General features: G+C 47.6%; 1 protein-coding gene across 1 annotated transcript; it reads left to right on the top strand.

Moving 5' to 3' along the window:
• Nucleotides 1-256: 256 nt before the first annotated feature.
• PXMP2 (peroxisomal membrane protein 2) lies at nt 257-16077 on the top strand. The gene is made up of 5 exons (XM_001366342.4): nt 257-447; nt 6928-7044; nt 10743-10905; nt 12542-12661; nt 15680-16077. The coding sequence occupies exons 1-5, from the start codon at nt 314-316 to the stop codon at nt 15746-15748; spliced, it is 603 nt and encodes a 200-aa protein (XP_001366379.1). The 5' UTR covers nt 257-313; the 3' UTR covers nt 15749-16077.
• Nucleotides 16078-16392: the final 315 nt, after the last annotated feature.

The raw sequence follows: 16392 nt of genomic DNA, 5'->3' as shown, positions 1-16392 counted from the left end.
TCTAACTCTCGCGAGACCATGACCAGCCCCGCCCCCCCACCTCCGGCCTCCCACCCCAGTAAAAGAGTATCCAATCAAAAGCCAAGAGTTGCCACGCCCCGCGATGTTCCAATGGCTGAGCCGCCTTCAGGGAGAGGAGGGGTAGGCTTAGGGAGCTGGGACAAACTCCTCGGCGCGGAATGTCCTGCAGCCGTAGGGCCCCCTCCAGCTCCTCTACACGCTGCGCCTGAGGTCGAGAAATGTAGAGTTGTTCCCTCCCTTTGCCCTAGAGCCGAGGTCAGGTCCCCGCCGGGACTGAGCTGGCTTTTGGCCGATGGCTCCGGTGGTGTCCACGCTGCGGGCCGGGGCTGGGGCAGGGGCCCGGGCCAGGTCGCTCCCCCAGCGGGTGCTGAAGCAGTATCTGCTGCTGCTGCGCCTCTACCCGGTGCTCACCAAGTCGGTCACCAGGTCCAGCTAGGGCTCGAAGGGGAGAAAGGGCCGGGGGGAGGGGGTGGGGGAGGAGAAAGGGATGGGGGAGAGCTGTGAGGGGAGGTGGGAGAATATGGGAGGAAAGATCTGGGAAGAGCTATTTAGAGAAATCAGAGGAAAGGGATCTAAAGAGAATCATAGGGGACTCGGAGAAGGATCCGAGGAGAACTATCAGGGAATGATCTGGGGAAAGAGGTCTAGAAAGAGCTTTTTAGAAGGGAAGGGATTTGGGAAGAGCTTTTGAGGGAAAGGATCCGAAGAGAGCAACCCAAGGAAAGGGTTCTAGGGGAAAGAATCAGGAGAGAAACCTAGGAAAAGAGATCAAAAACGAAAATAAAATCCAGAGTGATCTAGGGAAAGAGATCAGAGGAAAGTGATCTGGGTGAAAAGATCAGGAGAGAGTGATCTGGGGAAAGATCTGGGGAGCATGATATAGAGAAAGAGATCAGAGAGTAATGAGGGGAAAGATCAAGGAAGAACCTATTTAAGGGGAAAGATGAGGGGTAGGATATTTTGAGAGGAGGATCAGAAGAGAAATCTGGGGGAAAGGGTCAGCAAGAGAATCAAGGGGAAGGGCGGAGGGTGTATATCTGGGGGAAAGGATGGGGAGTGAATTAGGAGAGAACAAATTAGGGGGGGGGAAATGGGAGAGATGGGTAAGGGCACAGGGTTCAGGAGACAGTGGAGCCAATCAGGAGAGAAGGATCTGAAGAAATGGAGTGAGAGATTCAGTGAAGAAAGTTGGAGGAAAAGGAGATGGTGCTAAAAGAAAGGAATGAGACAAGAGATCATTTCAAAGAGTCCTGGGGTTCTGAGGAGAGCGACTGGGAGTCTGGAGATAGAGGAGGAGACTGAGAGATTGGGGAACTAGGAAGGATGGAAGAAGGAGGAGGATGGTTTGAAATGTGGGAGGTGCATGGGAGCGTGGTAAAGGCTGGGGAGTGGGAGATTGGGTTGGAGGAGTTGAAGAGAGAATGGGGGGACGAGAATGAGGATAAAGAAGGGACTCTGGTGAGCGGGCTAGGAAGTATGGAGCAGGACAGCAGGGTTGGAGAAGGAGATTGGGCAAGGGGGATTAGAGGAGGAGAGCCAGCCAGCCAACATGGGGGAGAGGAACTGGAAAAGGGAGAAGAGGGAAGAGAGTCGGGGAGAGGACTGGGATCACATAGTTGGATGAGGGTATCTGGGGAGGAGAATTGAGTTGGGGGAATGGAGTGGGAAAGTGGGGGTAGGGTAGGAGACTGAGAGAACAGGCATGGGGAAGAAGGGAGGGGAACAGGAGAATTGGGATGGACCAGGGAATCTGGAGACTGAGAGAGGGGAGCTTTGACTGAGAGAGTAGAGGTTGGGAGTGAGGAAGGGGGAGGAGATTCTGAGGGTGGGTATGGGGAAGAAGACCAGAGGAATGAAATAGGGGAAGGGAGATGGATGGGGGAATCTGGAGACTGAGAGAGGGGAGCTTTGGCTGAGAGACTAGAAGGTGGGATCAAGGAAGGGGGAGGAGATTCTGAGGGTGGGTAAGGGGAAGAAGACCAGAGGAATGGAGTAGCGGAATGGGGATGGACCAGGGAATCAGGGGATTGGGAGAAGGGAAGTTGTCCAGAGAGAGTAGAGGATGGGGGAGGAGACCAGAGGAGTGGAATAGGGGAATGGGGATAGACCGGGGAATCAGGAGACTGGGAGGGGGGAGATTGGACAGGGAGTATGGAGAAGGGGATCGAGGATGGGGGAGGAGACTGGGAGAGCTGGCATAGGGGAGAAGAGGAGGGGAGGGGAATAGGAGAATGAGGATGAACTAGGGAATTGGGAGACTGGGAGAGGGGAGGTTGGCCAGAGAGAACAGACGGGGGAGATTTCGAGAGCGGGCATGTGGGAGAAGACAAGGTGAGGGGAATAGGAGAATGGGGAGGAACCGGGGAATCAGGAGACTGGGAGGGGAGAGGTTGGACAGGGAGAGTGGAGAAGGGGATCGAGGATGGGGGAGGAGACTGAGAGAGCTGGAATGGGGGAGAAGACGAGGGGAGGGGAATAGAATGAGGATGAACTAGGGAGTTAGGAGACTGGGAGAGAGGAGGTTGGTCAGAGAGAGTAGATGGGGGAGATTTCGAGAGCGGGCATGTGGGAGAAGACGAGGTGAGGGGAATAGGAGAATCAGGAGACTGGGAGGGGGGAGGTTGGACAGGGAGAGTGGAGAGGGGTAGGGAGGATGGGGGAGGAGACTGAGAAAGAGGGCTTGGGGGAGAAGACGAAGGGAGGGGAATAGGAGAATGAGGATGAACTAGGGAATTAGGAGACTGGGAGAGAGGAGGTTGGTCAGAGAGAGTACATGGGGGCGGAGATTTCGAGGGTGTGCATTCCAGAGAAGACAAGGTGAGGGGAATAGGAGAATCCTGGGACTGGGAGGGGGGAGGTTGGACAGGGAGAGTGGAGAGGGGTAGGGAGGATGGGGGAGGCGACTGAGAGAGCGGGCATGGGGGAGAAGACGAGGGGAGGAGAATGGGAGAATGGGGATGAACTAGGGAATTAGGAGACTGGGAGAGGGGAGGTTGGCCAGAGAGAGTAGATGGCGGAGGAGACTGAGAGAGCGGGAATGAGGGAGAAGACTGGGTGAGGGTAATAGAAGAATGAGAACGGACCGGAGAATTGGGAGACTGAGAGGGGGGAGGTTGGACAGAGAGAGTGGAGAGGGATAGCGAGGATGGGGGAGGAGACTGAGAGAGCTGGCATGGGGGAGAAGGCATGGGGAGGGGAATAGGGGAATGGGGATGAACTAGGGAATTAGGAGACTGGGAGAGGGGAGGTTGGCCAGAGAGAGAAGATGGGGGAGGAGACTGAGAGAGCGGGCATGGGGGAGAAGACATGGGGAGGGGAATAGGAGAATGGGGATGGACCGGAGAATCAGGAGACTGGGAGGGGGGAGGTTGGACAGAGAGAGTGTAGAGGGGTAGTGAGGATGGGGGAGGAGACTGAGAGAGCGGGCATGGCGGAGAAGACATGGGGAGGGGAATAGGGGAATGGGGATAGACCGGGGAACCAGGAAATTGAGGAAAAGGAGATTGAGCTAAGAGAGTGGAGGGTGGAGGAGGAGATTTCGAGAGTTGGCATGGGGGAAAAGACAAGGTGAGGGGAATAGGAGAATGGGGATGGACAGGAGAATCTGGAGACTGGGAGAGGGGAAGTTGGACTGAGGGAGTGGAGGAGGTAAGGGGGAAGAGAGGCGACTGAAAGAGCGGGCATGGTGGTGAAGACCAAGGGAGGGGAATAGGGGATTGGGGATGGGCCGGGGAATCGGGAGACTGGGAGAGGGGAGGTTGGCCAGAGAGAGCAGAGGATGGGGGAGGAGATTTTGAGAGTTGGAATGGGGGAAAAGAACCGGGGAGGGGAATAGGGGAATGGGGATGGACCGGGGAATCAGGAGACTGGGAGGGGGGAGGTTGGACAGTGAGAGTGGAGAGGGGTAGAGAGGATGAGGGAGGAGACTGAGAGAACCGGCATGGGGGCGAAGACCAAGGGAGGGGAATAGGAGAATGAGGATGAACTAGGGAATTAGGAGACTGGGAGAGGGGAGGTTGGACTGAGGGAATAGAGAGGGGAAGCGGAGATGGGGGAAGGGCCTGGAAGTTAGGGGATGGAGGAGGGGACTGAGGGAGAGGGAAAGGAGTCAACCAAGGGAGAGGGATAGGGGAATTGGGATAGATCGGGGAAGAAGGAGAGAGTGTTCGGAGGAGATGGGACGAAAGAATTGAGTAGGAGGGAACGATGGGGATGTAGGATGGTCTGGAGAGAGAGGAAGATGCCGCCGAGGTAGAGGAGGGGCCTTTGGGAGAAGGACCTCGGGGATGGTGATGGGCAGAATTGAGGAGGCGCCCTCGAGAATGGGAGTTCGGTAGTGAGCATTGAAGAGCTGATGGGGAGAGGAGGGAAGTAGATCCGGAGGTGTAAGTGGAACCCGAGATGGAGGAGGCTGGAGAAGCACCCGAATTTTGGGGATGGGAGGGGGAACCAGAGGAGAGGGTTCGAGGGAAGAGAGGTAGAGGAGGGGACTGGGGAAGGAGTGATGGAAGAGGAGACAGAAGTAGCTGGAATGGAGGAGGGGTCTGGGAAAGAGGAATGGGTGAAAGAAACGAAGAAGCGGGCTCCAAAGAACTGGACTGGAAGGGAGGATCAGGCGAGAGAGATCCGGGGGACGGGGATGAAGGAAGAGACCAGGGGAGAAGCGGAGATGGCGGAGGGGACTGAGGGAACGGGGATGGAGCAGGGGGTTGGGGGAACAGGGATAGTAGCGGGGAAAGGGGGAGAGGGATCACGGGCGGGGGGATGGAAGTGAGATTCGTAGAAAGACCTGGGAAAAGCGGAATTGGAGAGGAGCGAGGGTCAGAGGAATCGGAGAAAGGCTCAGGAGTGTAGGATCTAGGGGAGGGAGATGGGGGAACGGGTGCCGTGTTGAGGAAGAGGGACCAAGCGGGAGGGAGGGGTCCGAAGCGCGGGTCCTGGTGTCGGTGATGGGAGGGGCCTGACCTGCACGGGTCCGGAGGGGAAAGGGACAGGGGCTAGGCAAGAAGGGGTAGGGGTGGGGCCAGGTGGGGGGGGCGGGTTTGAAGGGGGAACGGGACTGGGGCGTGGGGTAGGTAGCTAGTGTTAAAGAAGAGGTTGAGAGCAGGCGGGGTAAGATAGCAATTAAGCCAAGCCAAGCGCCTCTGTTTCTCTGGTTACCTCCAGTGACCAGGAAACCCCTTCTGTCGTAGGCAGAGCGTCAGAGCAAGGCTCCGCCTTGGGCCCCCGCCCCACTCCCGTATTTCGTTCGGAAGCAGCTAGCTAGGGGTTTCCCTCTGGCAGCCCGCGGCGCTCTAGGCGCGCCCTAGTTTATTTAGGAGTGGCTGTAAATAAGGCATCGGCCCCCTACAAGGCACCTAGTCTGGGATACCCTTGACCAAGGGCAGATTGAGGGCCCTGGGGGAGGGCCTGAAAACTTTCTTGCCCTCCATCTTTGATTTTGGAGGGAGGGGAAACTGAGATGCCCAGGGTCAGGCTGCGTGCCCCTTGTCCTTCCAGCCCCCGGCCCTCTCTATTCCTGCGCGGGCAGGCGCTACTTTTGCTCTTGTCTGACAGACTAGAGGCAGCATTTCTGAAAAGCCGGTCCACAATCACCGACTTCTCTCTGCAGCCAACAGGCAAGGCTGTGATTTCCACACCTGTGAGCAACTTCCTGGTTTAAGCTATAGTGCCCAGCTGGCATCAGAACATGACTGGACCATCTTTTGGCTTGTCACCTGTTTTCAAGATAGATCTTGCATCTGTCACCTTTCCTCCACTGATGCCACAACCAACTAGTCTCTCCCCTAAACCATTGCAATATCCTCCCAACAGTGCCCTCCCTGCCTCTAGTCTGTCCAAATGATATTCCTATAGTACACATCTGGATGTTTGGAGCAGCCTGGTGTAGTGGGTAGACTTTGTAGTGCGGCCACAGTGTGAGGAAGGCCTGGGTTCACTCCTAGCCTGTAGGATCCTGGCCAAATAAATCGTTTAACCTCAATGGGATCCAGGCAGCTCTCTAAAACTAAGTTGCAAAGCAGGTGCTGATTCCTTTTGCTAGAAGGGCTTTCCCTTCACTGAAATCACAGGGCTATTCATAAAGAAAAGAAAAAAAATGCAACACTCCCTTTGCTCAAGAAGCTTATATGGCTCTCTATTGCCTCTGGGATAAAGTATTAACTAAACTCTTAAAATCCTTCACAACCTATTTTTCTAAGTTTATTTCCCATTACTGCCCTTCATTGATTATAACTTCCATCCAAATGGAACTACTTGTGCTTCCCTATATCAGTCATACTCACATGTGCCTAGACAGAGGTTGATCCCCATGCCTTCAAATCTTTATCTCTTGAAATCCTTTAGTCTTCCCTGCCCAAGGCCTTCATAGATCCCCTCAGTTCATAGTATCCCCCAGTCTCCCTAAAATTACATAGAATTTACTTGGGAGCTTTCTAGACCCAGAAATGTGACCAGCTGCATTGTCCTTTCTCTTAGTCAGACCTTAGTAGTCTGGAGTACTACTGTCTGGTTCTGGCTGCCATATTTTAGAAAAGGCATTGACTGGCTGGAGCACATTAATCTGGGTGGTCAGGATGGTAAGGAGACTCAAAATTATGTTATAAGAAGATTGTTAGAAGGAACTAAGGAGGTCTTGGCTTAAAGACATCCAATGAAAAGCAACTTATTTTACTTTGGAATATTTCTAATGGCTGGAAAGCTTTTTTTCTTACCTCCAGCTTATGTTTGCCCTGCTACAATTTCTACCTATTGGTTTTCATTCTGCCCATTGGAATCAGGCAGAACATTTTCATCCCCCTTCTATGGGACAACTCTTCAAATACATGAACACAGCTGTCATGGCCCTTCTCCTCCCCCCATCCACTAAGATAAGCATCCTTCTAATTACCTGTCCTCTGCCTACAGTGGGATTCTGTCAGCATTTGGGAATTTCCTGTCTCAAATCATTAAGAGTGTCCAGAAAAAGGGAAGATGGTCTCAAAATCTGGACCCTAGAGGGCCTCTCAGATATGCTATTTTTGGGTGAGTAAGAGTTACCAAAGCATGATGACTGGTGTTGAGACTAAAAGACCTTTAATTAAAAAGGAGAAACATGGAACTGCCTCCAAGTAGCCAATTAACCCCGAGTGGTTCTACTTTCCAAACTTGTTGAAAGGAGATATAAAAGCAAATTGGAAAATACTAGGGCTATGACCTTTTTCCTTACCTCTTTCTTCACATTAAGTCTGCTCTTTGCTTTGGAACTTATTTATTTGTTGGGTCAAAGAGAACCACATCAGCAAAGGTATGTCAACAAACCCCATTATTACCATAAGCTTATAGCTCTGGAGTTAGATGGGAACTCAGAGATCAATTAGTCCAACTCCTTCCATTACAGACAGGGGAAACAGAAAGAGAGAGACTAAAAGACTTGTTGAGGGTCATAGTCAGAGAAGTTTTAAAATTCAATAACAAAAAGTATAATTAATATGGAGAAAAGCCCAGGGAATATAACTTGAGATACTGTGTAGCCTATGGGATAGGGTTGTGGAACCTGGAGTCCAGAAACTCCACATTCAAAACTTGTCTCAAAGCCTTAATAGCTATGTGCTCATGGTCAAGACAATTCATTTTTCTGAACCTTAGTTCCTTCATCTGTAAAATGGGAACAGTAATGTCAGCACTACCCATTCCATGGGATATGAAGAAAGTGCTTTGCCAACCTTAATGCCCAGTAAATATTAGCTATAATTTGATAGGTCTGCCATTTCTATGGAAAAGAACAGAAACATGTACTCTGCTCATTTGAAATCCCAGAAGGTCTGTGTAAAAACAGCAGCAAGCATAGCAACTACCCACAGTGAATAGAGCACCAGGCCTGGAGTTAGGAGGACTTGGTTAGACCTAGGCTTGGATACTTCCTAATTATATCACCACAGATAAGTCACTTAATCCCAAGTTGCCTAGCTCTTGCCACTTTTCTATTTTAGAACTGATACTAAGACAGTAGAAAAGAGTTAAAAAAAATAAAAAGATGGCAATTACCAAGAACCAGCATTGGACCCAGGAAGACTTGGCTTCAAATCCTATCTCAGACACTTACTGGCCATGTGATCTTAGGCTGGTCCCTTGACCTGTCAATGTCCTGAGCAATTCTCTAAAGTGGAAGAATCATTGATAGTCTTCATAAGTGCAGTGAGCTTCTTTACCAGGTATTTCCTACAGCAATGAAATTCCAAGTCTAGATCAATAATGATGATGATGATGATGTACCTTCAGCCTGGAAAACAGATCAGAGTTGAAGAAGGCAGGGAACCAAAACAAAGGCACAGACCTGCTGGAGGAACAGATCAAAGGTCATGTCTCATGAGGGCTGCCTTCCCAGGCAAGAGAGGACCAGCTCACTTCTAGGAACCTCTGAGTGAAGTAAGGGACATTGGTGACTGAGACCTAGCCTAATCTCTCCTGATGTGGAAGATAGAGCTCAACCTAAAGAAGCCTATGCCTGAGTCCCTTGTTTCTGGATTGCTACAGAGCAATACCTAAGCTTAGGACTAGCAATATTTGAATCCAAAAACAAGACTTGGGGGTACCTAAGATTTAAATAGATGTCATTTTAAAAAATAACTCCCAAGAGAAACAATTCTCATTCTTATAATCTCTCCCCTTCTAGGCATCCCAGTTTAGGGACAAGATCACCTGTTGCATCACTATTACCTTTTGTTATTTTACAGAGGAGGAAACTGAGGCAAATGGTGGTTAAGTGACTTGCCCAAAGTCACACACTTTCCCAGAGCTAGTGAGTGTCTGAGATGGGATCTGCCAGGTCTAGCCCTCTATTCCCCATACCACATAGCTATCTTCCTTTTTTTTAAAGAATACATCTAAGCCAGGTCTGAGGGATTCTGCATCTCTATCCCACCATTTGTTCCTGAATGCTAAATAAATACTACCTCCCCTTTCCTAGATCTGGAGCTAGCAGGGATCTTAGAAGCCACCAAGTCCAATCCCTCCACTTTACCAATGAGGAACTGAGGCTCAGAGAGGAAGTGCTATGCCCAGGGCTGCACAGGGAATTGGTAAAAGAACAGAGTCAAACACAAGTTCTCTTTCTCTGACCAGCATGCTTTTCACAGTTCCATGAGTGATAGCTGACATTTATAGATGGTTAAGGATTATAAAACAAGTTTATGTACATAAGAGTATGGGATCTCCTAGAAGGGACCTCAGAGACCATCTAGGCCACCCCTCCCACCTTCAGCAGCTGAGCAAGCTGAGGCCCAGAGAGTTTCAGAGACTTCTGCTCAGGGGCAGCTAAGTGGCACCTTGGATAGAGCCAGACCTGGAAACAGGAGGTCCTGGGTTCAGACACTTCCTAGCTATATGACCCTGGGCAAGTCACTTAACCCCCATTGCCTAGCCATTACCTCTCTTCCACCTTGGAACCAACACCAAGTATTGATTCTAAGACAGAAGGTAAGGATTTAGAGGGGGGGAGGAAGAGAGATTTAGGCTCATAGATTTAGACCTGGAACTTCAAGGGACCCCAGAGACCATGTGTTCTACCTCTCCCTCCTTCTACAGGTGAGGAAGCTAAGGCCCAGAGAGGTAAGAGACTTGCCCAAGGTCACACAGGAAGGAAGTAACAGTCGGGATTTGAGCCTCACTATGACCCTGTGACCTCAGGGTACTTCAGGCATTGTTATTCTCATTTCACAAATGAGAAAGCTACGATTAAGAGAGTTGAGGTGATTTGCTCATCTAATCAGTATTGGAGCAAAATCTAAAGTCAAGTTTTTCTAAGTCTAAGTCAAGCATTACTGGTGCCCAAGGTCATTTAACTTCCAGGTGTCTTCAGCATTTAAAGCCTAAATAATCTGCGGCAGAGACAAGCCTAGCCTAACCTAACCCCAGCTATCCTCAGATCAGTGGTTCTCATCCCGTTTCACTCTTAAAAGTCATTGGAGATTCCCTCTCAAAGATCATTTGTTTATATTTGTCAATATTTACTGTATTGGAAATTACAATGTTCTGGTATTATTGGGAAAATAGCTTTGCTCTCATGGACCCCCAGAAAGGGTCTCATAGACCCCCTCAAGGTTAAATGTTTGTGTATATCCTAGAACCCTTTGTCAGTCTGGCGAAGCCTGTAAACCCCTTCTCTGAATAATATTTTTAAGTTCACAAAATAAAACCCCTAAGGAAACAGAGGAAATGAATTCTATTTAAGTATTATTATCAATATCTTTTTTTTAAACCCTTACCTTCCATCTTGGAATCAATACTATGTATTGGTTCCAAGGCAGAAGAGTGGTAAGGGATAGGCGATGGGGGTGAAGTGACTTGCCCAGGGTCACCCAGCTAGGGAGTGTCTGAGGCCAGACTGAACCCAGTTCCTCTCCAGACCTGGCTCTCAATCCACTGAGCAACCCAGCTGCCACCTATGTATCTATTTTGAAGGTTCACCAACTCCAGGATAAGAACTCTGGGCCCAGAGTGCCTGGTTGGTGCAGGGTTGTCTCATTGGGGTTGGGGGGTGGGGATGAGGGGCAGTAGCCAGCAGTAGGAGGCTAAAGCAGGGGAAAACAAGGCTGCTTGGAGACAGCACATTGTTGCTGTCCAAAGTGGCTAGTGGGTTCCCTCAGTGGGTGGGAAGAGTTTGGGCTCTTCTGACAGGGCTGAGCCAGGTCAGGACCATGGACAGAAGCCACAGCCCGTGGTGTGTCTGGGGTTGGGGTCAGTTTCTTCTTCTCAGGGCCTCTCAGTCACTTCTTCTACCTGTACCTGGACCACTGGATCCCTGCTGCTGTCCCCTTTTCAGGAGTCAGGAGGCTCTTGTTGGACCGACTTGTCTTTGCCCCGGCCTTCCTGTTGTTGTTCTTCTTCTGCATGAACCTTCTTGAGGTTGGTCTCTTCCATGTGATTCATTTCCACTCACCAGCTTCCAGAAGACCATGTTAATTCAGTTCAGCCCAACATACATATATTAAGCAACAACCGTAGGCAAGGCCCTCTGCTCAGTGTGGCAGTGGATCAGAAATGCAGAGACAAAAACACAGGTCTGACCATGTTGCTCCCCTACTCACAAAACTTCAGTGGCTCCCCATTACCTCAAAGATCAAATATAAATTCTCTGCTTGCTATTTAAAGCTCCTCACAACCTGGCCCCAACCTGCTTCTACTCTATCCCCCTCCCCAAACTCAATGATCCTAATTGTTATTACTTACCCTGGATACTTCCTTTCCAGTCCCTGTGCCTTTGTCCTCCAAGACTCAAATACACTCTTTCCTCATCTCTCACTCTTGGAATCCCTGGCTCTGGGCAACTCTTTAAGAAGAGAAGGTTCATAGTAAATATCCTATTTATAAAAGCAAAAAGAGGGGTTCAAGAGATAGAGCTCTAGGCCAGGAGACAGGAGGTCCTGGTTTCAAATTTGACCTCAAATACTTCCTAGCTGTGTGGTCCTGGGCAAGTCCATTAACCCAACTGCCTAGCCCTTACTGTTCTTCTGCCTTGGAACAAATACTTAGTATTTATTCTTAGATAAAAGCTAAAGGTTAAAAAAAAACTAAAAGAGAAAAGGAGGTTTCTAACTGTATTAGTAGTAAGAGTTTCGTGAGGCCATTTTGCCACCTAGAGAACAAATTTTGGCATCTTATGTCAGTCACCCTTGCCTGGAATGCACATCCTCCTTTCCTTCTGCCCTTAGAGTCCTTAGCTTCCTTCAAGGCTCAGTTTAGGGGCCACATTCTACAGGAAGTCTCTCCTAGTTGCCCTAATTCATAATAGCATGGGTTTAGGGTTTGAAGGAACCTCAAGGGCTATCTAGTTCAATTACTTCATTTTCCATTCTGTTGCTCCTCAAATTAGCTTGCATCCATTTATCTGAAAAACATCATGCCTGTTCAGTAGAATTTAAGCTCTTTAAGGGTAGAATTGTTTTTGTCTCTGTATTCCCAGCACCCAGCACAGTGCCTGGCATATGGTTGGTACTTCATAAATACTTATAAAAGTTCAATATCTAAGATGTGTGGGCTTTGTTCTTAATACTAGTGCCATTGGTCTCACAAGGGTACTTCTGGTAAGTCTAATTTTGTTGGTAAAGAGTGATCCAATTCTTATATCAATTCTAAGGCAGAAAAGGGCCAGGCAGTTAGGGTTAAGTGACTTGGTCATACAGCTAAGAAGTGTCTAAGGCTAGATTTGAACCCAGAACCACCTGGCTTTCTCTCTATGGAACCACTTAACTTCCCCTTATCCAATTCTTGTTAGTGAAGCAAGCCATCCTCAATGTGTAAACACCCACAACAGTGAATCAGGGATGATGGAAAAACTTGGGCAAGCTGCATGCACCTTAAGCATTTGATCACTAATCCTGAGTAATTTACCAATCCCGGAAAGGTCTGTCTACAAACCCAGGATGGCAAAAAATGTGGAAGCCTTGAGGTGTCAGAGACTCGAGGCCAACATGGTGATAAATAAGTTGTGTCTGATGGCCATAGGTGTGTCATTTAAACATCATCGCTTCTCATTTTCCAGGGGAAAAACTTGGCAGCCTTCTCTGCAAAGGTGAAAACAGGTTACTGGACTGCCCTGCAAATGAACTGGAAAATCTGGACTCCAGTTCAGTTTATTAACATTAACTATATTCCTCTGCAGGTAAGGAACCACACATAGTTAAATTTCACTTTCTCATTCATCTCTTTCCGAGGATGTTTCCAACATCTTATTATCACAGTCCCTGGTATCAATCAGGATGGTCTTAATTTATCTGAAATCAAGGAAACTGGTGATATGCTGTTTTTTGCTTTGCTTTCATTGTTCATCCCCAAATTCTACCTCCTCCGTTATTCTTCCAGCTTGGGCTCTTCTCAGGGACCTTCCACAGTCAAAAGTACTTGTAACAATTGATCCCTTCCCAGAATCACAGACTTTCAGAGCTGGAAGGGAGTTTAGAGGCTATATACTCCTACCCCTATTTGAAAAGGAAACCTGCTTCCCAAGCAGCCCATTCCATTAAGTCTGAGGCTTGAAGGAAGCCAAAGATTTGAAAAGATGGAGGTGAGGTGGGAAGACAGCAGGAGGGACAGAAGCAGCATCTCCTCCATCCATTTCTCCTGGTTTTCATTCCTTCTGGGCCCAAGTAGAGCCTTCTATATGGTTGCTTTTCAGTAATTAATGCCAGCTTTCCTGTTTCATCCCCTCCACCCCTTGCCAGGTCTTTTCTCTAGGGTACATCTCCCAAGCTCCTTGAACCAACACATCTATGATGTGGCTTTCAGTGTTCTTAGTCATTTACCATCCTAGACCACTCGTCTGTATACTGTGAACTTGGCAATGGTTGTTCTAAAATATTCCTGGAACTGAACAGAGAACTTTAGAAATACTCTGTACAGCCTCCCATGTTCTGGTCGTTATGCCTTGTTTTATGTCAGCTCAAGGTAACATTGGCATTTTTTGATTTGCCATGCAGCACTTTGAGCTTCTTGTCTAAAAAACACTGCCCCATCCCGTTCTGTACTTATGAAGCTGATATTTTGAACCCCTCTAGATCTTTACAACCTACTATTGAATTCCAATTTATTAGATTAGGGCTATCCTTTTACCCTATTGAGATTTCGCTTGAATCCTGATTCTATAATCCAACATGTGAGCTATGCCTTCTAGCTTTGTTTCATCTGAAAATTTGATAAACATGCTTTTGAGCCATTGGTAAAAAATCTTATAGAAACACAGGGACAAGAACAAACCCCCTAAGGCATTTCACTAGAGACTTCCATCCAAAATGGCATTAAGGGAGGGGGGCAACTAGGTGGCTCGGTGGATAGAAAGCCAGACCCAGAGAGGAATGATCCTGGGTTCAAATGTGACCTTGGATACTTTCTAGGTGTGTGACCCTGGGCAAGTTACTTAACTCCCATTGTTTTTCTGCCTTGGAACTAATACATAGTATTGATTCTAAGATGTGAGGGTCTGGGGTTTTTTTTTGTTTTGTTTTTTGTGATAGTAAGCCATTATCACTCTGGATCCAGCCATTTTTTTGGTTCTAAATCCACCCAATTTTGAAGCAGTTCACATTGTTCCATCTTGTGCCATCTTGCTATACTTTGGCAAAAACTTTGCTGAAATCTTTATTTATATCATTCCTCTGAATTATAGTAGAAAAAGTAAGGTAAATGAACTTAGTCAGGTATAACTACTTGTTCCTGAGGAAGCCATATTGGGTTTTGTTTTGTTTTTTTAAACCCTTACTTTCTGCCTTAGAATTGATACTAAATATTGGTTCCAAGGCAGACGAGTGGTAATGGGTAGGCAATTGAAGTGAGGTGACTTGCCCAGGGTCACACAGCTAGGGAGCATCTATATCTTCGCCAATCATCTCTTTAATAATACATTCTAGTGTTTTACCAAAAATTGAAGTCCAACCCACTAGCCTTTAGTATATAAATCCATGCATCTCTTCCACCTCCCTCCACCTTATGTTTTAAAAATCAAGACATTTGCTCCAACACAGTGAGCCAAACTGGCTAGGTTGTGGTGATCACATTCTGTCATGGTTGTGGTGTGCCAATCAGAATGGGGGCATTGTGTGGTAGGCTTTTGGGGTCATGGGGTTGTGGTCAGAATGGGCTTCAGATCTGTTTCTTTGGGTTGTGATGTAGAGGGCTGAATGAGCTACAGCATGGAGGTCAGAAGGGATCATGCTGTGTAGGCCTGTTTGTGTTGGGTTGTGGTCAGTATGGACTGTGGCATGGAGATCTCTTTGGGTGAAGAACAGTATGATCTGTGGCATGATTGTCAATATTGGTGTGTGACATGATGCTCCATATAGTACAAAGCAATAATGATGATGATGATATCTTGCATTTATATAGCACTTTAAGGTTTAAAAATATTTTACAAGTATTATGTCATTTGAAACTCAGTCCTAAGAAGTAAGCACTATTATTGCCCCCATTTTACAGATGAGAAAATTAAGGTAAACAAAGACCGAGTGACTTGCCCAGAGTCATATAATGGATTAGTGTCTGAGGCAAGATTTGAATTCAGCTTTTCCTCCAATTCCATTCTACTTTAGTAATTCATTTTGGGATTTAGTATCCCTGGTGACCACCAATTTAATATTCAGTCCAACCACTGATTTAACAATTCTGTGCACTATATAGCCCCATAGCTACCTGATTTACTCATTCAAGATGACCTATATAGTTCTTTGGGTACTATGGGCTGTGACCTATTTGGTTTTTAATGTGGCAGGCAATGTGGGCCATGGTGTAGTTGCTAATCGAGGTGGTAGCAGGATGGGCAGTACAGCACATAGCCACCCTGATGACCTATAGCTTTGGGGCCATCATGAACTGTGAATTGGTTGGGTCATAGTAACATGTTCAGTATTGCCTGTGGTGTGGAGGTTCAGTTTGGGTTCTTCTGTGGTGTAGATTGTTATCTGGTGGTCTGAATGAGCTGTGTGAGGTGGTGGTCACATGGTAGCATGGAAATGTAAGGTGTCAAGCAGCTTCTTGGAATTGCCACTCTTGCCCTGAATGAAGGGCTGGCCCCTGGCTGTTTCCTTGCTTAAAGATGAATGCAATGAGAAGCAAAGATGTCCTCTTGTGAGAATGGTCTCCTACCCACATCATCCCCCTCACCCTGACTTTGCCTGCTCTTCTTTGCCAGTTCCGGGTGCTGTTTGGCAACATGGTGGCCCTCTTCTGGTACACCTACCTGGCCTCTCTTGGGAAGTGAAGATGGCCCGAAAAATACAGCCGGTTCACCATAGTCTCTTGGCCTAGAGGCCCTGGAGACGGGCTGTGGCTCATTCTGACAGAGTGATGAAATTGCCCTCTGAGGCCTTCACTGAAGTATTAATGACTATAAGTGATTCTACATGATCCAGAAGTATGGGTATGATAATAAAAATTGGTTAACACAGAACCTTATGCCCAAGATAGGCATTAGGTCTTTTCAGTGGGTTGTGTCCTTTAAATGGAAGTTTTGGCATTTAAAGAATCAGCGTGGATTGAGAAATAAATTTTAAATAAATCAAAATTAAAATAAACGACAATGTAACTCCATAGTGGCACTTTTACTTCTTAAACCAATCACTGGCAATATGGCAGTGGCCTCAATGGATTGTGCTATTCACCCATTCATTCATCACAAATTATTAAGGGTCTATTTTGTCACTCTGGACTCTAGGAAGACCAAGACAAGAAGGAAACACTCTGTCCTCTCAAAGAGCTTACAAATTGCTAGAGGAAAATACCACATATTCAGGTAAATCAACAGAACACACAAACAGTTCTTTTTAGGGGGAAGATCAAGAAAGATCTCCTCTAGGAAGTGGTGCTTGAACTGAGTTTGAGAGGAAGCAACAAATTCAAAAAAGT

Source organism: Monodelphis domestica, chromosome 3, assembly GCF_027887165.1.
Source record: "Monodelphis domestica isolate mMonDom1 chromosome 3, mMonDom1.pri, whole genome shotgun sequence".
NCBI classification, from domain to species: domain Eukaryota; kingdom Metazoa; phylum Chordata; class Mammalia; order Didelphimorphia; family Didelphidae; genus Monodelphis; species Monodelphis domestica.
This window is presented reverse-complemented; position numbering and strand designations above follow the sequence as displayed.

What these genes read in the sequence shown, in the direction of transcription:
- PXMP2 (XM_001366342.4), top strand. Translation starts at nt 314, where the DNA reads ATGGCTCCGGTGGTGTCCACGCTGCGGGCCGGGGCTGGGGCAGGGGCC. An exon ending in CTCACCAAGTCGGTCACCAG is followed by an intron (nt 448 to 6,927) that starts GTCCAGCTAGGG and finishes CTCTGCCTACAG; the next exon opens with TGGGATTCTGTCAGCATTTG. An exon ending in TTAACTATATTCCTCTGCAG is followed by an intron (nt 12,662 to 15,679) that starts GTAAGGAACCAC and finishes CTTCTTTGCCAG; the next exon opens with TTCCGGGTGCTGTTTGGCAA.